Below are 23,961 nucleotides of genomic sequence, written 5' to 3' on the forward strand. Positions count from 1 at the left end.
TCTTGTGCAATGCCCCTGCTCAAGCAGGGTCACCTAGAGCCACTTGCTCAGCCCCATGTCCAGCTGTGGACCGCGTCCAGAGTTGGGCCTGGGGGTCGCTCTGGCTGCCTGCAGTGCCTGCAGGGCTGGGAAGGAGAGGGGACGTGAGGGCAAAGGCAGTGCCTGAAGGGAGCCATGAGTGCACTCGTGGGAGCGTCCCGGTGCCCTGATGCCTGCTCCTCTTCCCCTCCTCTCCCACAGGAGCACGTTCAGCTGGCAAAGGAGGAGGCAGCTGCAAGCCTGGAAGAGGTGCTGAAGGTACAGGGGAAAAGGAGGCCCGTTCTGACAGGGTCCGGGAGGGGGGTGCCAGTGCTGGGTCCGTGCAGCCCAGCAGCCACGGGCAGTGGTGTGGCTGCGGAGGATATTTACTCCGGGATATGGCATCCATGATGGAGGGATTGGGCCTCTGGAGAGCCCCCAGGCTCTTGGCTGTGGCTGTGCTGCAGAGGGGACCCTGATGGGTCTGCAGGCACAGCAGGCACAGCAGGCACAGCACTATGGCTTTGGGGAAGGGGGTGCGATGAGTGACCCTCACTTGGCTGTACGGGGACACCGTGTGTGACAGGAACCCAGGCATGGGCTGGAGGGGAGGCGATGGGGAGTCTGGTGTTGCACCCTGGCCGGTGGCATGGGGGTCCTCCTCCACCCCCTGCCCCTTCTGGAGCCATTCCCGTTCCCCCTTCTCTCCCAGGCACACCTCTGTCAGGGAAAGGCAGAGGGAGGCACAAAAGTGCGGGAGCTGATCAAGGTCTGTGACCCGCACCCAGAAGTGCCTCGGGGAGTGGCCAGAGCCGCTGAGCAATGGTGCTGGCCCCAGGACACCCGTGTGCCTGCCGCCCTAGCCCTGGCCTGACCTCCCAGTGCCCTGGGGACTGAGTGGGGATGCCCTTTCCCACCATGGCTCCCTGCAATGTGTCCCGCTTGCTTTGCAGGGGGAGCAGTGGTCAGAGCTGGCACAAGCTGTTCAGGAGCAGGCTGAGGTCAAGAAGGTACTGGGGACTGGAGGGACGGGGGCTCCACAGGTTTGTGGGGGGAAGCCCCCTCAGAGCAGACATGGCGTGGACTCCTGACCGGGCCCTTTGCTTCTCCAGCTGCTCAGGAACAAGCTCCAGCACCTCCTGGAGAGACAGGAATGCCTCCGAGAGCCAACAGCTTTGTGAGTGGTGATGGGGCCCCGACTGAAACCTGGGGCAGCGGGGTGGGGGATGCTCAGCAGCTTTGGGCAGAGCTCTGCCACTTACAGACATCTTTGTGGCTCCTGTCCGCTGCTCCAGCCTGCTCTGCAGAGCCCTTTGTCTTCTCGTGAGCAGCTCAAAACCTCTCTGTGCCACTCGGGACTCCTGCAAGCAGCTCTGCACCACTCTGAGCAGCTCCCAGGCTTTCCTCCATGCCCCCCAGGCCTGGGGCGGGACAGGGGCAGGGGGTGGGTCTGTGCAGTGCTGGGATGCCGCGGTGCCTGGTGCCAGCCCCGGCAGAGCCTGGGCAGCACCCTGGCTCCCTGTTGGCCACCCAGGGGGCCACCATGCCGGCCGAGGTCTCTTCTCACAGCCCAGAACCCCATGGTGTCCGTAGCAGGGGGAAGGCGGCGCAGGCGGACAAGACAGGCGAGTCGCTGCTGCAGGAGATGGTGGCTGTGCGGCTGGTAGGACAGACAACCCCGCTGTGGGCCTTGGGGAGGGAAGGGTCTGCACTGTGCCCGGGGGACATGGGGGCACTGATCTCAGCGCGAACGAGGGAGGGGGGCTGAACCCCCAAACCTCGCCGCCTCGCACACCCCAACACATGTCCCTGCTGTGCCTTGGCCTCTAGGAGGAGCAGCTGGCGTCAAGGAGGCATAACATCACTTCTTGGCTGAGGTGAGTGGCCTGGGGCAGTCAGGGTGCCGGGGCTCTTCCATAGGCACTGGCATGTCCGTGCCAGTGGTCCAAGGGCACTAGGCAGCTTTGGACTTCTCTGGGATGAAATGGTTCAGTATTTCTTTTCTTTGTAGCTTGGGGGGCGCGTAGGGGGGGATTTTGGGGCCCACCGGGGAGACGTACAGTAGAGCCGAGAGAGGTAGCCAGGCCCCTCACCCCAGTCCTGAGCGGGGAGTGTTGTGCCCAGCACGGTTCAAGGTGCCACGGTGCTGTGCGAAGAGGGTGGTTGGAAAGAGCTGAGACACATTTGCCCCCTGTTCTGCCTGACCCCTCTCCTGTCCCACAGGAGATTTCTTCTGTTCCTTGCCTTCCTGCAGATCGTCGTCCTCATCCTGGTCCTGCTGAACAGGGACATCCTTAACTGGGTCCTGCCACCGAAGCTGGCGGCTGCCTTTGGGAGCCGCCCAGTGACGTCCCGGTTCTTTTGAAATAAAACCAGAAAGAGAAGACAGACATCTGTGATTGTAGGACAAGTGCGCGACCGTGTCAATAGTGAATGTCTGCTGACGGGCCGGAGGGAGGTGGCTGCTGCTTTCCCTTCTGCCTGTGCGTGCCCCACGATGGCTCTGCCTCAGACCTGGTTCTTGCCCGATTTGCAGGCAGGAGGGTGTGTGCACCATCCTGCGTAAACGGTTGCCCGTTTTCACACAGGCTCAATGGAACTTGACCAACAATGACCGCACTTGCATAAGAGGGTTTGTTGTTAGGAGAAACCAGGCCAAACCAGCTGAAAGTGCCAAAGTTGCAACAAAGTAGTGCAAACTCAGCTAATAAATATGCATTAAGCATGCTTGCATGGGGGTTGATGTGAACAAATCCTCAAAAGCGTATGGTAACAAGGGATGTCATGGCCAAAGCATATAGGTTATGTACATTGCAAAAATGAATATGTGAGTAGTCTCAAAACTGTACATAAAGGGTCAAGAGCTTGAAAAGGGGTACTTCTCATGCTCCCAGCCAAGAGGCACCGTTACTGCCAGCAATACAAGGGGTTTTAGCTAGGGTGTACTTCTGCTGCCTTCTTTCCAGTACCTGCGCACGAACGAGAAGAAAACAAAATGCGAGCAAATCCTTTTTTACTAACACCGTGAATGCCAGGTGACCGGTCGGAGGGAGGTGGCTGCTGTGCTCCCTACGACGGCTCTGACTGTACACCGCTATGTACCGAGTACAGGTTCACGAGAAGGTGGCGAGCCACAGTGACCACCCGCAGGCTCAAGACCTCCTTTAGGAAGAATAATAAAACAAAGAAGGTGTGTGGCAGCTCGACTTGTTCCTCGCAAACGTTCTTCCAGGGGGCTTCCAACAGCTTGCACTGCAGACATGGATCTGTTGGAGCGGGTCCAGAGGAGGGCCACAAAAATGATCCGAGGGCTGGAACACGTCTGCTATGAAGAAAGGCTGAGAGAGTTGGGGTTGTTCAGAGTGCAGAAGTGCAGGCTGTGGGCAGAGCTTCCTGCGGCCTTTCAATATATAAAGGGCGCTTGCAAGAAGGACAGAGGCAGACTTTTTATCAAGGCTTGTAGTGACAGGACAAGGGGCAATGGTTTTAAACTGAAAGAGGGTTGGTTTAGCTTGGGCGTAAGGAAGAAATGTTTTCCAGTAAGAGTTGTGAGACTCTGGTCGCCCAGAGAAGCGTGGCTGCCCCATCACTGGAAGTGTTCAAGGTCAGGTTGGGTGGGGCTTTGAGCTACCTGATCTAATGAAAGATGTCCCTGTCCATGGCAGGGGGGTTGGACTAGATGATCCCTTCCAACCCAACCCGTTCTATGATTCTATGCCCTGGATCAGCCCCCACCCAGCTGCTCGCTGGGTGCAGCAGCACATGCCCTTGGTGCCCAGACAGCTGTGGAGTGGAAGAATGCCCAGGAGAAACCCAGGAAGAAGGCCGCTTCGGATATGATGAAGAGGATTATTCCATGTCACAGGCGTTTTTGGACAGTAGCGGTGTGGTGGCCTTGGAATGTGCTTCCTTGTACAATGTCTTGTCATCATTGGATTACAACTAGGACTATGGAGAGCAGAGCTAGGGCCAGGAGTTGTGATGACTTGTGGTGGAATCATATGATTAAACGTGACATAGTAAGTATGGCGGCAGCTGCTCCGAAGATGGGCCAGGGGCTTGGTTCTACTATGTGGTAGGAGTGTGCTTGGTGAGCCATTAGATGTTTTCTGGTAAGTATAGGCTTAGTAGGAGAACAAAGACGTAGGTGTGGATTATGGCTACTGCTACTTCTAGGATTGTTAGGAGGAATCGGATTGATGCAGTTAGGATTGACACTGCTGGGATGATGGGGAGTAAGGCGGTTGTGGCTGTGGAGATGAGTTGAATAAGGAGATGTCCTGCTGTAAGGTTTGCTGTGAGGCGGACTCCTAGCGCTAGTGGTCGGATAAGGAGGCTGGTGGTTTCGATTATGATTAGGGCAGGAATTAGTAGTGTTGGGGTTCCTTTTGGGTAGTAGGTGTCCTCGGGAGGCTGAGGGTTGATTTCATAGGCCTGTGAGTAGGGTGGCTAGTCATAGTGGGAAGGCTAGTGCGATGTTCATTGATAGCTGGGTGGTTGGGGTAAATGTATATGGTAATAGGCCTAGTAGGTTGATTGTAAGCAGCAGTACTATTAGTGATGTCAGGATTAAGGCACATTTGTGGCCTTCTTTGTGGCCCAGGAACATCCCTGGGCAGCCAGGAAGGCAGAGGAGGTGGCACAGGGCTCTCCGGGGAGCACCCTGGGGGCCTGCAGCAGCTCTTCCTGGTCTGGGGACAGCAGCTGGCCCAGCACTGGCAGGAGGGAGGCAGGGAGGGAGGCCAGGACAGCAGCACCACTCGAGAGAGAGAGAGAGAGAGACAGCCATGCTGCTGATCATTTCCACCATGCACAGCGTCATCTCCGTTAACACCGTGTGAAAACGCGTGCATCTGAGCAGCCCTGGCTGTATGCAGAGGTGCCAGTCTGCATTGGGTGGCCCTCCAGCCTGAGGGGACCTGCACACCACGCTGCTTGATGCCAGGAGCCAAAGGAGCTGCTGCTCTCTGTGCTCCCGGGTGCTTCTGGGCCCCTTGTCTCTGGGAGCTGCAGCTGCGGGCGGAGGCTCACCCACAGGGTTGCTCCCTCCAGGCAGCACAGCAACCCTTTCTTGGTAGCCCCTCTCAGCTCATCACCAGCATCACCAGGCGGCTCTTGTGATGTCATAACCTGCTGCCCTCCATAAAACCCCGCGCTGCAGAGGTGGGCAGCAGTGCGAAGCAGAGCACTGGCAGCAGCTAGCGCATGCCTAGAGAAGAGGTGCTTGGGTCTCGGGAGGAGAGCAGGCTTTTCCCTGTGCCTGGTCGGTGTGCTGGGCTTGTGGAGATGCCAGCCACTTTGGGCAGGTGGGTGCAAGGGGGCCCAGAAAGCAGAGGGTGGTCAGGCCAGAAGCCTTGTGTGCTGCCTGGCTTCCCGGCAGGAGCAGGCAGCCCCACAGCATGGGGGCTGTCTGCACTACTGCCCTCCAGCCGGGCAGCCCAGCAACCCCATTCTGGGGGCACGGCCCTGCCCCTTCTGCGGGGAGAGCCGAGCAGGGCCAGGCTGCTGCCCCTGTCTCAGGCCAGAGCTCTTTGTGCCCCAGGGGTGGGGTGCAACGGGCCAGACCTTCCCAAAGGCCCTTGGGCTTTCAGACTTGCAGCTGTGCTGAGCACAGGAACCTGGTGGCAAGCGAGCTCCTAAGCAGATCCCTGGCAAATACATGTCCCAGATTTTGCGCTTTGCTAACAGCAATCATGCAGATCATATGGAGCCCCTACCCAAATGTGGCTTTTTGGAAGAAGCATCATCATCAGGAGCCCATGCACCACAGGCAGAGGTGTGACAGTGTAAGCCATGAGCACAGAGCAGTGGCAGCAGGAGGGGGTGAGGTCACGTCACCGATGGCACCCGTGGCCGTGGGGCTGGGTGCAGAGCGGCCGTGTGCATGAGAGGGGCACGACGGGGGACGGGAGCTGCCTGGCCCCGTGGCTGCCAGGCCGAAGGAGCAGCCCCTGCAGCCCTGGCTGGAGCAGTGGGGCTGGGGGTGGCTCGGGGGCACGGCAGGGATGTGCCTGGGCACGGTGCCAGGAGGAAACCACAGACTTCCTGCACGGGCGCTGCCAGGGGAGCGCGGCGAGCGCTGCGAGGCCACGTGGGCTGTGGTTTGTGCACCTGCAGGCTCCAGGTCCCGATCCACCCGCGGGGAATAACGGCACCGCAGTGACACGCTGAGAGCCAGGGACATGTCTGAGCCTCGGGGCTGCGTGTCTGCTGCCAGGGCAGGGCCATGTCCCAGCTCCGGCTCCTGCGAGGGACCCACCGTGGGTCTCTCCAGGGAGGGAGGCGTGAGCCAGCACTGCTGGCATGGAGCTCTTCCCCTGGCCAAGCCTTTTTCCCAGCTGCTGCTGCCAGCACAGCAGGGGCTGTGGCAGGGGAAGGGGCTGTTCCCTTCCCATCCTGACACAGGTCGCGCGGCAGTCCCAGCCCTGTGCTTCCCATGTCTCGGGGGCGTCAGGACACTCACGCCTTGGGCTCTTGGATGAGCCCAGTGCAGGAGATGCTCAGTGCTCCCTGTCCCCACAGCAGGCTGCAAGGGGTGACAGACTCCTTTCCCCTCCACGCTCAGCTCGTCCTGTGACGATCCCCCACCGCAGTGACCCTGACGCCCGCAGTGGGACAGAGATGTCCCTCATATATGGTCATGAACGGCGCTGGAGAAGTTCATTGGAGGACTGGTCTGTGTCGGAGGGGAGATAGCTGCCGCTCATGTCTAAAAAGGTGCTGCTGCTTCGCTTGGCTCCTCCTGCAGCTGGGTCGGCATCTGCAGAGATATATCAGCCTGCCATCGTCGTTGTCCCCGTGAGTTGCCCGGAGCCGTGGCAGGGAGCGGGGCGCAGCAGGGCTGTGCCAGCGGGGCAGCAGGCTCAGGATGGGGATGGAGGGACTCCTGTCCCCTCGGGTGCTGTGCCTGCTCCTCTGGGTGCAGCTGTGCAGGGGTAAGTGCTGGCTCCCTTGTCTCACCGCCCAGGGCCAGTGGGTAGTGGCGGGGTATCAGGATCCCTTTGGGGCTGGGGTTGCTTTCCCGGCAACACTGGGACAAGGGTCAGAAGGTGCTCACGTCCATGGACCTTCTGCCTTTCCCTGTGCCTCTCTGTCTTTAAGGCAGCCCGTGCCTGGCTGCATTTAGAGACATCCCCCATCCTGGGGTACCCTTTTGGGCTCCTTGTTCCCCCGGGCTGTGCCCCTGGGGCCAGCAGTGGCCCAGGGGGTGACGGCAGCACTCAGGGATCCCCAGGGCACAGCCAATCTGCGGGGTGCCCCGCAAGGTTTGTGTGCTGCTCACTGCCCCCGGGTGCAGGGGAGCCCCGACCCCAGGAAGGCAGTTTGTGTCCCCCAGAGAGAAGGGGAGCGGGCTGTCTGCACTCGCAGGCTGCAGAGAATTTTCCTTCCTGGGGGCCCCGGCCAAGCACAGGGGCTGGGCTGATGCCAGGGGCGAGGAGGGGACATGGGTTGGGGGGATCCTTGGGATTGTGTCGGTGCTCCCTGAGGACACAGAAAGCCCTGGGGGTGGTGTGGGTTTGGGTGGTGCCAGGGAAGGTGGTGCCGGGGAAGCTGCGGGCGTGGGGGCATGGGGCTGTGCAGGGTGTGCTTGGCTGGGGAGGAGACGGTGCCCTGTGCAGGGCCTGGGGGCACGGTGTGTGGGTGGGCACGGGCAGGGGCCGTTGGCGTGGGAAGAGGTGCCAAGGGCTGTGGGGTGGTGAATAGCCCATCAGGGCTGGAGTTGGGCACCCCAGCCCTGCACAGACCGTGGGGACAGGAGGGACCCCAAAACTGCTGCAGGGACAGCCTGGAGGGGAAGGGGCTCCCACCCCGGGGCCTGTGACTTGGCCTGGGCAGGGGTGACCCTTAGACCTGCAGTCTGGAGCTCGGCACTCTCCTGACCGGTCCCATGTTGCTGTTTGAAGGGGCTGCAGAGCTGAGGCTGGAGGATGGCGGCGGGCGCTGTGCTGGGCGAGTGGAGGTGAAACACCAGGGCCGGTGGGGAACCGTGTGTGGTGTCTTCTGGGACATGGATGATGCTGCAGTGGTTTGTAAGCAGCTGGGCTGTGGGTCTGCTGTCACAGCTCCTAAATACGGGCACTTCGGGCCAGGATCTGGCCCCATATGGATGGATGAGGTTGATTGTCGTGGAACTGAGTCTGCCCTGTCTGACTGTACACACCGTGGATGGGGACAACACTACTGTAATCACTATGCTGATGCTGGAGTGACGTGTTCAGGTAAGGGGCCAGCCTGTTCCCCACCTTTGGGACCGGGACAGGGGAAGGGACCTGGCTGTGCCCTCAGGGAGCAACAAGCGGGCACTGGAGCAGGGCTCAGTGTGGCTGATGAGACTGCCAAGCTGGGACTGTCATTGCTGCTGTCCCTGGTCCCTGAGGAAAGAGCAATGCGAGCCCACCCTGTGTGTCCAGCCACTGCCAGGCCCCAAGGTGGCTCAGCCCACCCTCAGTGGGGGCCTGGGGCTGGGAGATTAATCCCTCTCCCTGCCCCGGGATGGCTGCTGGTTCCCATCTTTCTCCTCCCATTCAGCCAGGACCTGTCTGGGATTGCCGAGGGCCAGGTCCCCCCATGCCAGAGGCACCGGGAGCTGCTCACGTGGCCACCCACAGCCCCGGGGAAGGGCATGAGATGGCAAGGGACTTTTGGGTTGTGCCTGCTGGCAGAGAGGAGTCCCTCAGCCTCAGCCAAGGGATGTTCAGAGGGGAGGAGCGCTGGCCTTGGGCAGAGGAGCAGGGTGGCCCGTGGCACCTCATTCCTCTCCCAGGGTCCCCCCATGAGTTCCAGCCCATGGGGATACGGCCCCAGGCAGGCAGGGCCAAGCTGCTGCCCAGCCTTTCCTGCCTGCCCCAGCCCGCGGCTGCCCTGTGCCACAGGGGCTTTGCCAGCACTTGCACTGGCCTCAGTGCCTGTGCTTGCACCGGGAGATCGTGTCAGCCCAGGGCTGCTCCTCTGCCCGCTCTCCTGCCCTCTGCCTGGCCCTTGGTGGGGATGTGCGTGCCTGGCACTGCACTCTGGCCCTGGCTGAGGGCCCCCTCCCTGGGCCGGTGCCAGAGTGGGGAGCTGGCACAGACAGTGGCTGCGGATACAGCCGTGCCATACCTCTAGCCTGTCCCATGTCCCACCTAACAGCCTGAGACGGCCCGGAAAGAAAGGCTGTGTTTCTGGCAGCTCCAAGGGGCTCCTCATCCTGGCCCTGAGCTCAGTGCACAGATGAGGCTGCAGCAGCCAGCAGGGCCTGGGCCAGTCCCCCTGGGCCCCAAGTGCTCTGGGTACTGCAGTGCCTGTGGCTGGTGCCAGGAAGCCCAGGGTCTCCAGGACAGCAGCAGTGTGCCTGAGCAGTGCCTACGGCTGGGGCTTTGGGACAGCAGCAAGCCCACAAGTGCTGTGATGATGCCTGAGGAGCGGCAGGGGTCCCTGGTGTGTTTGTGCCATCGGCACCCACTGGCAGCGGTGGGTGGTTGCGGTCTCTCTGCCTGTGGCTACCTTGCAGAGCAGCTGGGATGTAGGCACGTAACTGCCAGAGGGCTCTGGGAGAGCTTGAGGGGTCTTTGGTTGTTCCAGGATTTGTCCAGCTGGTCGGAGGGGACAGCCCCTGCTCGGGACGCGTGGAGGTCCATGACGGGAACCAGTGGAAGACTGTCTGTGACTCCGACTTTGGTCCCAAAGCTGCCGAGGTGGTCTGCAGGGAGCTCCAGTGTGGCGTACCCCTGTCCGTGCCTGGGAGAGCTCGCTTTGGAGAAGGTGTGGGTCCCATGTGGGACAGAGAGCTGCAGTGTGCCGGGAACGAATCCCTTCTCATGTTCTGCCCCAGGGGATCCCGCAGGGACCAGCCTTGCACCCATGCCAATGCTGTCAGTGTCACCTGCACACGTAAGGACTCAGGGTGGGGTGTTACATATCCGGGGGTGTGCTGGGGACAGGGGAGCAGGGCAGGGACCGTGCCGTGCTGGGTGCGCACTCTCTCATCGTTCCCTGTCCCCAGAGTACACAGGGTTCCGGCTGGTGAACGGCAGCACGGCGTGTGAGGGGCGAGTGGAGGTGCAGGTGCTGGGCACCTGGGGTACCCTCTGTGCCTCCCGCTGGGATCTCTTGGACGCCCACGTTCTCTGTCGTCACCTCGACTGTGGGTTTGCTGAGTCCATTCCCAGAGGAGGGCATTTTGGGAGTGGAACCGGACCTGTGTGGAGAGACTCATTCCACTGTGAGGGGACTGAAGCCCACCTGGGACAGTGCCCAGTGACTGCCCTGGGGGCCTCACCGTGCTCCCCCGAGAACCATGCTGCTGTCATTTGCTCAGGTGGGTGCTGGGAAAAGGTGCCATGGCCACCCAAAGCAGGGGAGCCCGTGGCAGCACCAGCTGCATTTGTCCCTTGAGAAACCCTGCCTGCACCAGGAGCAACCTGGAGGGCTTTGCCTGCTCTCACCGACGGCTCTGATGTGGGAGAGCTGAAGAGTGAACGAGGTCAGGCATCTCTGCCCCCCAGGGCAGTGGCTCAGGCCCTGCGGCCAGCGCCAGGCGCGGGGTCCTCTGCTCTGCTGCTGCAGGACAGGCCCAGGATAGGGCTGTGGGGCTCAGCTCCATCCCTCTGGCTGCAGACAGCCCTGTCCCAGCCCCACAGAGACCCCCCAGAGCCCAATCCCACGCCCGTGGGGGCTGCCCAGGTGCCCCCAGCAGCAGACCTGGGGGGTGAGGTGCAGAGCGGGGCTGGGCTTTGCCCTTGCTCCTGGTGCTTCTGGTCAGCACAAGACCCAACCTTGTGCTGTTTGCTCAGAAAGGCCCCCCGTGCTCTGCTCCCTGCCAGGGACACAGGCGCCCAGACCCCAAACCCAGGGATGCAGAGGGGCACAGACGTGCGGGCTCTGCCTGCTGTCTCAGCAGCGCCGGTGTCAGCGCTGAGGTTGGGCAAGGCTTGGCCAGCACTGCCTGTGCCCGGGTCCCTGCAGCGGCTGCTGCTCCCTCCTGCGGGAGCTGCCCCATCGGCCTCAGCAGAGACGTGTTGGGTGGCTCTGCCCCACCAAGAGCAAAGACAGCGTCTTGCTCAGGGCCTGGGAAAGCAATCCTGTGGAAACGCGCTCCTGAAGCTGAGTGCAGAGGGCTGGGGCAGGCGGGTGAGCTGCAGGGTGCTGTGCGGGTTGCAGAGCCTGGGGAGGTGCTGCAGGTTTGTGGGCTCTGTGGTGCTGCCGAGGGCTGGGGCACGGCTGCTGTCCCCAGGCCCCGCTGGCTCCACGGCCCTGCGGCTGGTGGGTGGAGGGAGCCGGTGCGACGGACGAGTGGAGATCTTGCAGCGCGGGACGTGGGGCCGAGTCCTGGATGACGAGTGGGACATGCGGGAGGCCAGCGTGGTGTGCCGTCAGCTGAGGTGCAGAGAGGCAGAAAAAGCCTACAACCCCGCGAAGCCTCAGAGAGGGACGGGTCCCGTGGGGCTGCGAGGGGTGCGGTGCGCAGGGCACGAGGCCGGGCTGAGCCTCTGCAACACCTCCCTGCCCGAGAGCGCAGCGGCGGCAGGGATTGCGGAGGACGTGGGGGTCGTGTGCGCGGGGTGAGTGGCACTGCACGGGCCCCCCAGGCTCTGGGCTGGGTGGGCAGCAGCCCCTGAGGGCAGCTGGGGTTTCTTCCTGCTGCAGGGAGCCGGCAGGTGCGGCTGGTGAAGGGGCCCGGGCGCTGCGCTGGGAGAGTGGAGATCTACTACCAGGGCAGCTGGGGGACCGTCTGCGACGATGGCTGGGACCTGTCTGATGCCGCCATCGTTTGCCAGCAGCTGGGCTGCGGCGGGGCGGTGGAGGCGGTCGGCTCCGCTCGCTTCGGGGAAGGCTCCGGTCAGATCTGGCTGGATGGCGTGAACTGCTCCGGGGCCGAAGCTGCTCTCTGGGACTGCCCGGCAGGGTCCTGGGGGCAGCACGACTGCGCGCACAAAGAGGACGCAGGAGTCGTCTGCTCAGGTCTGTGCCGGGAGCTGTGGTGGGAGCCCAGCGCCCGGGGAGGCCGGGACGAGGGGAGAGCCGGCAACGGCCCAGGCTGTGCCTGGCTGCCTCGGAGCCCCTGCCCGAGCCTGTCCTGGGGACACCCCTGCACGAAGCCCCTCGGTCCCACGGGGGGTCCCTTGTCAGCTGAGCTGTGCCCAGGGCTTAGCGGGGAGGGCATGGGTGTCTCTCCGTCAGGGACTTCTCTCGGCCCCTGGCAAAAGGGTGACTTGCTGGCCGTGCCCCTGCCTGGCCAGGGCCTGCGGGGGGAAGAGGCTTCTCTGCTCCCACAGCCCCACACCAGCCTGTGCCCCTCTGGGGCCTTTCCTCCCAGATTTCATGGCCCTGATGCTGGGGAACGGCAGCAACTGCTCCGGGCGCCTGCAGGTTTTCTACAATGGCAAATGGGGGAGCGTTTGCTCCAACTCAATGACTCTCCAAACGGTGTCGCTGGCATGCAAGGAGCTGGGCTGCGGGGACGCAGGGACCCTGGAAACACGCCTGCCCTCTGGTAGGGTGTCTGGCCACGCCTGGCTGGATCGCGTGGAGTGTGGGGAGAGAAACAGCTCCTTCTGGCAGTGTCCCTCTGCTCCCTGGGACCCACGGTCGTGCGATGACCTGCGAGAGGAGACCCACATCACCTGCAGTGGTAATTCTGAGCTTCCTGGGCACCAGCATCGCCCCAGCTCCTGCTCCCTGCCAGGCACAATCAAGCGCAGAGACAGGGCCCACGGGGGCTTTTACTGTACGTGCCAGACCCTGCTGCTTCTGGTGGCACAAATGGCACTTCAGCTCTCAGAGTCCCACGCTGTTCTCTTTTCTTTCTCTGCAGTTGCACCCAGGACGGCAGCACCAACCCCGCGAGCAGGTAACCTGTCCTCCCTGCCAGCGCTGGCTCTTCTCGGGGCCAGCTGTGAGCCACAGCCGCAGGGAGGGGGCTCCTTGCTGGGGTGTGAAACTCCCAAGAGGAGGCACCGGGACAGCAGTGGGGAGGGGCGTTGGGGAGGGCTCTCATTTACCCAGCAGCCTGGGAGCTTCCTCATCCCTCACTCCTGGGGTCCCCTACCCCTGCTGTAGTGGGGGGCAGCACTGGGGTGTGCCGGCCCCCACCTCTCCCAGGCCTGCTGCTGCCCTTTCTCTCTTCCTGCCCATGCAGATCCCAGCCGGGACCGTCCGACTGGCAGCGGGAGACTGTCGTTGCCCGTCATCATCTGCATCGTCCTGGGGGCCCTTCTCTGCCTGCTCCTGGCCCTCCTGGCCGGGCAAGTGCGAAGCGCCAGGGCTGGGCGCGCAGGTGGGTCCCGGGGAAAGATGCCTCCTGGCAAGGCCAGGGGTGCTGGCAGGTGTCAGTGAGCGGCACAGGCAGAGCTGGGGGGATAAGCGTGTGTGCTGCCTTCATTGCCATGTGCCGCCTCATCCACCGCCTGACCATGGGCCATGGGCCACCAGCAGCAAGGGGTAGAGAGAGTCCAGGCACGGCGGGAGTTAGGGACGGGGCGAGGAGAGAAATGGCCGAGCTGGGCTGGGGGAGGTGGGAGCAGAGGGGACACAGACGAGGACACGACACTGGCAGCGCTCCGGGCAGCTCTGGAGGGGTCTGTGGGGCAGGGGAGATGCCAGGAGGAACGTGGGGCAGCAGGGTCCATCCCTGTGGTTTCAGGCCCCCAGGCTGTTCCTCTGTGCAACCGTGACCTCCCCGCGGCAGGGCAGGGGCCGTGCTATGGATCCCTGGGGCAGAGAGGGGGCAGCTCCAGGGGGAGAGGAGAGGCGGGAGCTGCTCCAAGCTCAGCACCGGGGAGCTGACCCAGGGGCCAGAGGGGCACAAGGGCTGTCTCTGAGGGGACGCTGTGAGGGTGTCGCTGCCCCAGATCACCTCCGTGGGGACATTGCCCTCACTGAGGAAGGGGTAGCGGTGAGCAGGCAGCGCAGCGGGGCTGTGCTGTGGCCAGAGCCTTTTGCTGGCCCCGGGGACCAAAGCAGGGGGAGCAGAGCAGGATCCTGTCCCCTCTCTGCCTGTCCCTGGGCCAGCCCTGCCGCTGTCCACAGGCTCGGGGAGAGCGTGGGAGCCCTTCCCTGACGCCGTCTATGAGGAGATCGCTTACGGCCCGGCATGGGAGAAGCGGGCGAGGTTCAGCGGCTCAGGTGGGTGTGGGTCCCTCATGGGGGCACATCTGCAGGGCTCTGTCCCCAAACCTCCACCTAGGGCTGACCCGCGGCAGTCCCCTGGCCTACGGTCCCTGCAGCGCTGGGGTGTGTGGGCAGAGCAGCCGGGTCCTGGGCCCAGCAGAGGAGCTTCCTCCCCAGCAGTTCTTCCCATCGCAGCCAGGGACAGCCCCTCTCTGCCTGCCCCTGCATAAATCCCTGGGTGGCACCGCAGGGCTGAGGGAAGGGGCTGTCCCGGGGCAGCTCTGGGAGCCCCGTTGAGGCAGGCTTGGTCCCAGGGGAGCAGGGTGAGTCCTGAGCCCTCCTCCCCACACAGCCCTGCCTCTGTGGGTCCCCCGTCCCCAGCAGCACTCACCACAAGCCGGCTCAGCAGAGCACACTCCCATAACAGCCGCTGCGCCTCTCTCCAGGCTCCTACTCAGAGGGGTCCCTGGCCAAGCTGCAGCCCTACCCCGCGGACAGCAAGGAGGAGGAGGGTCCGGGCTCAGCACCAGGTAACAGGGTGCGGGAAGGAGTGGATCTCTCCTCCCTGCAGCCATGTGAGGGACAGCGGTGTCACTGAGTGTCCCCATCAGAGCTGGGGAGTCTCCTGGGGTGCTGCCAACACCAGGGTCTGAGCCCCACGGCCCTGCGCATCCTCCCGCCCTCTGTTCTGCAGATGTATCTCCTCAGTGTCACCAGCTCCCCTCTCCTTTCAGACGTCCCTGTCCTGCCTGGAGGTGACCCAGCGCATGGCTATGATGATGCCAGGGAGGTTTCTGCCCCTGGGGAGGATCCTGCCCCTGGGCAGGGAGCCTGGGAAATGCCCAGGGCACCAGAGGAGGGAGCAGGGCCCAGGGATGCCCCTGGAGGTGAGAGGGAAGGATGGCGCTGCCGCTTTATGGGATACCATCCCTGGTGCCGGGTGAATCGCTGCCGTACGGAGAGCCCAAGCTCCTGGGATGGGGGACCCTGCCCTGGGAGTTTTCCCTGGGGGGCCTGGGGCTGGCAGAGGGAGCTGGACATGTCAGGAGGGAGGGAGGAGACGGGAGGCAGGTGATGCAGAGAGCAGGAGGGGCACCCCATGGGGCCAACGTGCAATGGCCTGCCTTGCTGCTTGCAGGGGCAAACCTGCGCTCGCAGAGAAGTGCTGGGGCCCCTGCAGCTGAGGGAGATGCCTGGTCCCTGTCCCCAGAGAGCACAGGCTATGACGATGCTGAAGAGGTGCCTCTGGCACATCCCCCTGAGCACAGAAAGGCTGCGACAGCAGAGCTCAGTGCACAGCCATCCCTGAGCCCCGCGCCAGGAGAGCCCATCCCTGCCGTGCAGCTGGGTGCAGCCGGGAGCGAGGAGGGGACTTTGCAGCTGGGAGAGCCGTGAGCACCAGGGAACCGTCTCCCTCTTCCCACGGGCAGCAGAAACAGCCGGCCATTGCCTCTCTTTTGATTCCCCTGGTTTCACGCTGTGCCTCCGCAGCTGTTCCTATTAAAAGCCTTTGGGGTATGGCCCAGAGCTGGTGCTTGCCTGCCCCGCTGTCGGGGTGTCTCCCTGAGGCTGACTGGGGGGAGCAGAGCACAAAGACGTGGTGGTGGGGAAGGGGCACATCTCGGGGGCAGCGGGCTCGGGGTCAGGCTGTGGGGCTGCCAGAGCCCATGGTCCCTGGGCAATATTCCTGCTGACAGAGACGTTTCCACCCTGCCAGCAAAAGTTTCCAACAAAACTGTCTCTCTGCAAGGTGCTGTGATGCGCCCCAGCGGGAGCGCCCATCTCCTCACCTCGGGCTTCCCCAGCTGCTCTTTCCCCCAGGCCCTGCCTGGGCCATGCTCGTCCCACAGCACACAGGCCACGACAGAGCTGCCGTGTTGGGCTGAGCCCTGGGCTGTGGCCCCACACAAGTGAGCCCACAGGTGGCTGCGGTGCCCTGGACCCCCCAGCCAGCCCCAGGGGCTATCACGTCCCGCGCATCACCTCCCACACTGGTTAGGAGGCAGCTCTGCTCCCCACTGCCCTGGCACAGGGTGCAGAGCCACTTGCTGGGGAGCACGGGGCTGGCATTGCCCCTTGGCTGCCTCTGCCAGCACCCCAGTCTCCATGGGCTCTTCTTGCTGCCTTGGGCCCTGGCAGAGCCCCGCACTCCCCTCACAGCCCCACAGCTGCCTCCGTCCTGGGCAGGGGCTGGAAGGCCCCATGGCAGCCCTGGCAGCCCCTCCTCCTGCTGCGCCTCAGCCCCAACCCCTGCCCTCCTGCTGCCTGGCCACGGGGCTCAGTGTGGGTTTGTGCTGGGGCAGTGCCTGTGTGCAGGTGCAGGAGGGGTGGGAGCAGGGGGCGTGGGGGGACCTTTCCCTCAGCGCTGGGGGAGGCAGAGGAGGGAGAGGCCAGGGGGAGGGAGAAGGGATCCCCATGAGACGTGGACTGGAAGCCAGAGCCGTCATCCAGCCCCTGGCCTGGAGAAGGGCCTGGCTGGCAGGGTGCTAACGTGGGCACATTTCCATGGCAGAGGGTATTTTGTGTCCCTCCCTGTCGTGCTGTCACCGCAGTCAGCAACTAAGCACCACACAGCCGCTCGCTCACCCCAATGGGATGGGGGAGAGAATCGGAGGAGTAAGAGTGAGAAACACTCCTGGGTTGAGATAAGAACAGTTTAATAATTGAAATAAAGTAAAATACTAATGATAATGATAACAATATAATAATGGTAATAATGATGATAATAATAATAATATACAAAGCAAGTGATGCACAATGCAATTGCTCACCACCTGCCGATCGATACCCAGACAGTCCCCGAGCAGCGATCACTGCTCCTCGGCCAACTCCCCCCAGTTTCTATACTGAGCATGACGTCACATGGTATGGAATAGCCCTTTGGGCAGTTTGCATCAACTATTCTGGCTGTGCCCCCTCCCTGCTTCTTGTGCGCCTGGCAGAGCATGGGAAGCTGAAAAAGTCCTTGACTAGCATAAGCAGTACCCAGCAACAACTAAACCATCAGCATGTTATCAACATTCTTCTCCTACTAAATCCAAAACACAGCACTGTGCCTGCTGCTAGGAAGAAAATTAACTCTATCCCAGCTGAAACCAGGACATCCACCAAAGAGTGCACCCATCAAATCCATATCTCCCCAATTTAGAGGGAAGGATGTTGTGGGGGACCGTGTTGAACGCTTTACAGAAATCCAAGTAGATGACATCCATTGCTTTTCCCTTGTCCACTGATGCAGTCACTCCTTCACAGAAAGCCCCGAGGTTGGTCAGGCAGGACTTGCCCTTGGTGAAGCCGTGCTGGCTCTCTCGAATCACCTCCCTGTCCTCCATGTGCTCGAGCATAGCTTCTAGGAGGATCTGCTCCATGATCTTCCCAGGCACAGGGGTGAGGCTGACAGGTCGGTAGTTCCCAGGGTCCTCCTTTCTTCCCTTTTTAAAAATGGGCACAGCATTCCCCTTCTTCCAGTCCCCAGGGCCTTCACCTGACTGCCAGGACTTTTCAAATATCATGGAGAGTGGCTTGGCAACTACATCAGCCATTTCCCTCAGGACTCTGGGATGCATCTCATCAGGTCCCATAGACTCATGTACATTGAGGTTCCTCAGGTGGTCTCGAACCTGATCTTCCCTTACAGTGTGGGAGGGGCTTTACCCCCCTGTTCCCCATCTTGCGGTCCATCTATTCGGGAGGGGTGAGGAGAGAGGTTGCCAGTGAAGACTGAGGCAAAGAAGTTGTTGAGTACCTCAGCCTTCTCCTCGTCTGTTGATCCTAGGTCACCATTCTTGTTCATTGCGGGGGGTGGGGTGGGTACGCTTTCTTTAATCTTCACAGCTGTGGACATGTTACATCCCTGGCTGCAGGGCAATGTGCAAGAATGTCCTGAAGGGATCTCCCAGAGCTGGCACGTCCCATGGTTGGTGCAGAGGAGAAGGACATGCTCTGGAGCAGGGATTTCCTGCTTCACTGTTAGAGGGACAAGGCATGACTGCTGCCTTCTGCTGGGGATGGCTGCAGGGGTGTGAAGCCGGGAGTACCCCCAGGGCTGTCCAGGGCTGTCCTGCCAAGCAGTTTTGCTGCGCCTCAGGGGGCTGTGTGCCGGGGCAGGGACTCTGCCGCCTGCCAGGGTCAGCACTCAGCCTGCCCGGGGAGCTCGCAACAGCGCTGCGGGGAGAGGCTGTGGGTGGAAGGAGCGATCCCCAGGAGGGCAGGGTCTTTGCTGCTGAGAGGGTGCTGCGTGAGTCATAGAATCATAGAATCGTTTAGGTTGGAAAAGACCTTTAAGACCATCCAGTCCAACCATGAACCTACACTACCAAGTCCACACTAAACCAATCAAGGGTAGACTAGACTAAACCATGTCCCCAAGTGCCACATCTACCTGCTTTTTGAGCACTTCCAGGGATGGTGACTCCACCACCTCTCTGGGCAGCCTGGTCCAATGCTTGACCACCCTTTCCGTGAAGAAATTTTTCCTAATTTCCAAACTAAACCTCCCCTGGTGCAGCTTGAGCCCATTTCCTCTCGTCCTATCGCTAACTACTTGGGAGAAGAGACCAACACCCACCTCACTACACCCTCCTTTCAGGCAGTTGTAAAGAGCGATAAGGTCTCCCCTCAGCCTCCTCTTCTCCAGGCTGAACACCCCCAGTTCCCTCAGCCGCTCCCCATCAGCCCTGTGCTCCAGACCCTTCCCCAGCTCCGCTGCCCTTCTCTGGACATGCTCCAGCACCCCAATGTCTTTCTTGTAGTGAGGGGCCCAAAACTGGGCACAGCATTCCAGGTGCGGCCTCACCAGCGCCGAGTACAGGGCAGCAATCACCTCCCTGCTCCTGCTGGCCACACTATTCCTGATACAAGCTAGGATGCTGTTGGCCTTCTTGGCCACCTGGGCACACTGCCGGCTCATGTTCAGCCACTGTCAACCAACACCCCCAGGTCCTTTTCGGCTAGGCAGCTTTCCAGCCACTCTTCCCCAAGCCTGCAGCGTTGCATGGGGTTGTTGTGAGCAAAGTGCAGGACCCAGCACTTGGCCTTGTTAAACCTCATCCAGTTGGCCTCGGCCCATCGATCCAGCCTGTCCAGGTCCCTCTGCAGGGCCATCCTACCCTCCAGCAGATCGACACTCCCACCCAGTTTGGTGTCATCTGCAAACTTACTGAGGGTGCACTCAATCCCCTCATCCAGATCATTGATAAAGATATTAAACAAGGCTGGTCCCAAAACTGAGCCCTGGGGAACACCGCTCGTGACTGGCTGCCAACTGGACTTAACTCCATTCACCACTATTCTCTGGGCTCGGCCACCCAACCAGTTTTCTACCCAGCAAAGACTACGCCCTCCAAGCCATGAGCTGCCAGCTTCCCAAGGAGAATATTGTGGGAGACGGTGTCAAAAGCTTTGCTAAAGTCCAGGTAAATGACATCCACAGCCTTTCCATCATCCACCAGGCAGGTCACCAGGTCATAAAAGGAGATCAGGGTGGTCAAGCAGGACCTGCCTTTCATGAACCCATGCTGGCTGGGCCTGATCCCCTGGTTGACCTGCACTTGCCTGTTGAGTTCACTCAAGATGAACCTCTCCATAATCTTTCCTGGCACTGAGGTCAGGCTGACAGGCCTGTAGTTCCCCAGGTCCTCCTTCCGGCCCTTCTTGTAGATGGGTGTCACATTGGCAAGCCTCCAGGCATCAGTGACCTCCCCTGTTAACCAGGGCTGCTGATAGATGATGGAGGGTGGCTTGGTGAGCTCCTCTGCCAGCTCCCTCAGCACTCTCAGGTGGATCCCATCTGGCCCCACAGACTTGTGAGCGTCCAGGTGGCATAGCAGGTCGTTAACTGCTTCCTCCTGGACTATGAGGGCTCCATTCTGCTCCCCATCCCTATCCTCTAGCTCAGGGGCCTGAGTACCCTGGGGATGACCGGTCTGGCTGTTAAACACAGAGGCAAAGGCGGCGTTAAGTACCTCAGCCTTTTCCTTGTCCTCGGTGACAATGTTCCGCCCCACATCCAGCAAGGGATGGAGATCCTCCTTGGCTCTCCTTTTATTGCTGATGTACTTATAAAAACATTTTTATCTTGCCACAATGCGGCAACCCAGATTGGTTTGCCTCTGCGCTGCCAGTTGCTTTGCTTCCATTGCTGCAGCCACCCCCACAGGGCATTTGCCACCATCCATGAGTCAGTATAGAGATAAAGGACTGGCCACTTTTCTCGTTCAGCAATATCTGAAGCCAGCTGGGTGGCTTTCACCTCTGCAAACTGACTCGACTCCCCTTCTCCTTCACTGGTTTCTACGACTTGTCGTATAGGACTCCATACAGCAGCTTTCCACCTCTGATGCTTTCCCACAAGACGACAGGACCCATCAGTGAGCAGGGCATATTGCTTCTCATTTTCTGGCAATTTATTATACAGTGGGGCCTCTTCAGCACGTGTCAGCTCCTCCTCTGGTGATATTCTAAGGTTTTTGCCTTCTGGCCAGTCCATGATCACTTGCAAGATTCCTGGATGACCGGGGTTTCCTATTCGAGCCCGCTGTGTGATCAGTGCAACCCACTTACTCCACGCAGCATCAGTTGCATGATGTGTAGAGGGGACCCTCCCTTTGAACATCCAGCCCAGCACCGGCAGTCGGGGTGCCAGCAGGAGCTGGCCTTCAGCACCAACCACTTCCGAAGCAGCTCGAACCCCTTCATATGCTGCCAGTATCTCTTTCTCAGTTGGAGTACAGCGGGCTTCGGATCCTCTGTATCCCCGACTCCAAAACCCTCGGGGTCGACCTCGAGTCTCCCCTGGTGCTTTCTGCCAGAGGCTCCAGGCAGGGCCATTCTCCCCGGCTGCAGTGTAGAGCACATTTTTAATATCCTGCCCTGCCCGGACTGGCCCAAGGGCTACTGCATGAACTATCTCCCGTTTAATTTGTTCAAAGGCTTGTTGTTGCTCAGGGCCCCATTGGAAATCGTTCTTCTTCCGGGTCACTTGGTAGAGAGGGCTTACGATCTGACTGTAATTTGGAATATGCATTCTCCAAAAACCCACAACGCCTAAGAAAGCTTGTGTGTCCTTTTGCTAGTTGGCGGGGACATAGCTGTTATTTTGTTTGATCACATCCATTGGGATCTGACGACGTCCATCTTGCCATTTTATTCCTAAAAATTGCATCTCCTGTGCAGGTCCCTTGACCTTACTTTGCCATAAAGGCAAATTCGGCCTTCAGAAGGATTTGGACTATTTTCTTTCCCTTCTCAAAAACTTCTTCTGCTGTGTTGCCCCACACAATGATGTCATCAATGCACTGCAGATGTTCTGGAGCTTCACCCTGTTCCAGTGCTGTCTGGATCAGTCCATGGCAAATGGTGGGGCTGTGCTTCCACCCCTGGGGCAGTCGGTTCCAGGTGTACTGAACACCCCTCCAGGTAAAAGCAAACTGGGGTCTGCACTCTGCTGCCAAAGGGATGGAGAAAAATGCATTAGCGATGTCAGTTGTGGCACACCACTTGGCTGCCTTTGACTGCAGTTCCTATTGAAGTTCTCACATGTGTGGCACGGCGATCGGCACCTGTTGTTCTTCGACGCTCAGCAACCCCACAATAGAAGGGTCCTCTGAGAGACCGGGCAAGGTGGACAGCTGTTTAATTTCCCCCGTCTCCAAGGCAGCTCTACCAAAAGCCCACCGGTACCCTTTGGGTCCTTGAAATACCCTCTCCTGAGGTGATCTATGCCAAGGATGCACGGAGCATCTGAGCCAGTCACAATGGGGTGCTTCTGCCACTCATTCCCAGTTAGGCTCACTTCAGCCTCCAGTACAGTGAGCTGTTGGGATCCCCCTGTCACTCCAGAAATACAGATGGGTTCTGCCCCTCTACAACTTGATGGCATTAAGGTACACTGTGCACCGGTGTCCACTAGATTCTTCTACTCCTGTGGGTCTGACGTGCCAGGCCATCGAATCCACACAGTCCAGTAAACCAGGTTGTCCCTTTCCTCCACCTGGCTGGAGGCAGAGCCCCTCTAACACTGGTCACAGTATTCGCTGTTCACTTCCTGTAAATGTGACTCAGAAGTCCCTTGATTAAGGTTGGAAGTGAAATCAGCCCTCTTCCTCTGTCTGGGGAACTGCTCACTGGAAACTGGAGCTGCAATTTTCCTGGGAGAACCGCCTTTTGTACTAGTTTTTCCTTGCAACTCCCGCACCCGTGCCTCTAGGGTCGAGGTGGGTTTTCCATCCCACTTCCTCATGTCCTCTCCGTGATCCTGCAGGTAAAACCACAGGGTGCCCCGTGGTGTGTATCCTCTGTATCCTCTCTCTTGAGCATAGGGACGTTGACTCCTAAAGGCTGAGATACCGGTCCGTACAGGTGGGGAGTAGGACAGATCCTCTCTGAGTTGTTGGAACTCTTGGCACAGTTTTTCAGACAGTTTTTCCACAGCCGAGACACAGGCCCGTAGGGATGAAGTGATACTTTCTTCGTATTCCCAGAGTCGTCTAGCCACTTCATCCACCACTGGTGCCTCGTCATCTTTCCAGGCCAGTATTGCCAACGAGTTGGCATACGATGCTGATGCGCTCCGTACCACCTTCCGCCACATGGGTCGTGTGCACCTGACTTCATCTGGATCTTTGGGTAACTGCTCATCGTTCAGGTCACTATAAATCACCTCCAGCACACCTAATACCCTCAGGTACTGGCTACCCTTCTCTACGGTGGTCCATTTACCTGGGCGGTATATAACATCCTCCTTGAAGGGATACCTTTCCTTCACGCTTGACAGAAGTCGCCTCCAAAGGCTGAGCAGTTTTGCCCCTTTTCCAATTGCTTTGTCAATGCCCCCTTCCCTGGAAAGGGATCCCAGATGGTTGGCTTCCCTACCCTCTAAATCCAGGGAGTAGTCATGTGACTCAGGGGTCAGGGTGGTCTTTCACCGCTTCACAAAAAGGAAACCGTGCTTTTCATGCAGGCAAGAACAATGCAGGTCCTGCTGCCAGGCATCATGGAGAGCCTGCAGGATGCCAATGCTGACGTTAAGAGGAAGGTCCTGTCTGTCTGCAGGAATGTGTTGGGTGTTATGAAGAGGCATGGGGCCAGCCCCATTGCTCCAAAACTCTCTGAGGAGCTCCTGCAGCTCTTTGACGATGTAAGGCTGCTGTGGGAGCCTGAGCCGCAGCGCTGGGCACTCTGCAAGGCCAGCTGCTGTTGGGCCCAGCGCTGCGGGCAGCACTCGGGCAGGGCTGCTCCCTTCCTCACGCCTCTTGTGTGGCCTTTCAGGGGCCCAGGGCCGTTCAGCTGTGGCTGCAGATGTGGCCCACAGCTCCTGTGTTCAGGAGCCAGCCCTGGAGCATGTCCCTTCCCACCGGCCACACTAATGCCCCTGCGCACCACGGGCAGGGAGCGGCTGTTGCTGAAGTCCTCCCGTCCTCCTCCCTACCACAAGTCCAGCCAGGTGCAGCAGCTCTGCATCAGCCTCAGAGAAATGATGAGTATGGTGGTGAGGGACAGCAGGAGACAGAGAAAGAAGAATGTGTGGAAGAGCCCGATCCCACTCTTCTTCCGTATGAATGACCAGATGGAGAGCGTGGCCGAGGTACAGATTTGAAACCCTACCAGTGGTGTGGGGAAGGGTGTGCTGACACCATGGGAGGGGCTTGGGCATCAGGGGCGAGGGCTGTTGGCAGTCGGACTGTTGGAATGTGTGTCACCTCGGGGTCCCAGTGCCTGAGTCGCTGGGGACAGGGCAGAGCTTCCCTCCTGCCCTGCCCTGGGCCCACCGCTGCCTTCCTCCTCCCCGCCGACCCTTTCAGCTCTCCTCCAGCGCAGTCCGTAGGAAAGGTCCCTGCAGAGCCAGTGCAAGCAGGG

The 23,961-nt window shown here is 60.4% G+C and overlaps 1 protein-coding gene across 1 annotated transcript; it reads left to right on the top strand.

Moving 5' to 3' along the window:
• The first annotated feature begins 7,585 nt into the window (after window positions 1–7,585).
• On the top strand, window positions 7,586–23,701 carry LOC142595957 (scavenger receptor cysteine-rich type 1 protein M130-like). Its single transcript, XM_075724825.1, is given in 14 exon segments — window positions 7,586–7,759; window positions 7,761–7,850; window positions 7,883–8,237; window positions 9,553–9,888; window positions 10,001–10,315; window positions 11,231–11,558; window positions 11,648–11,958; window positions 12,314–12,724; window positions 12,812–12,847; window positions 13,136–13,273; window positions 14,026–14,121; window positions 14,553–14,636; window positions 14,841–14,993; window positions 23,430–23,701. Coding segments are annotated over 14 exon segments (3,099 nt in total).
• The last annotated feature ends 260 nt before the right edge of the window (window positions 23,702–23,961 follow it).

Source organism: Pelecanus crispus, chromosome 25, assembly GCF_030463565.1.
Source record: "Pelecanus crispus isolate bPelCri1 chromosome 25, bPelCri1.pri, whole genome shotgun sequence".
Taxonomy (NCBI): domain Eukaryota; kingdom Metazoa; phylum Chordata; class Aves; order Pelecaniformes; family Pelecanidae; genus Pelecanus; species Pelecanus crispus.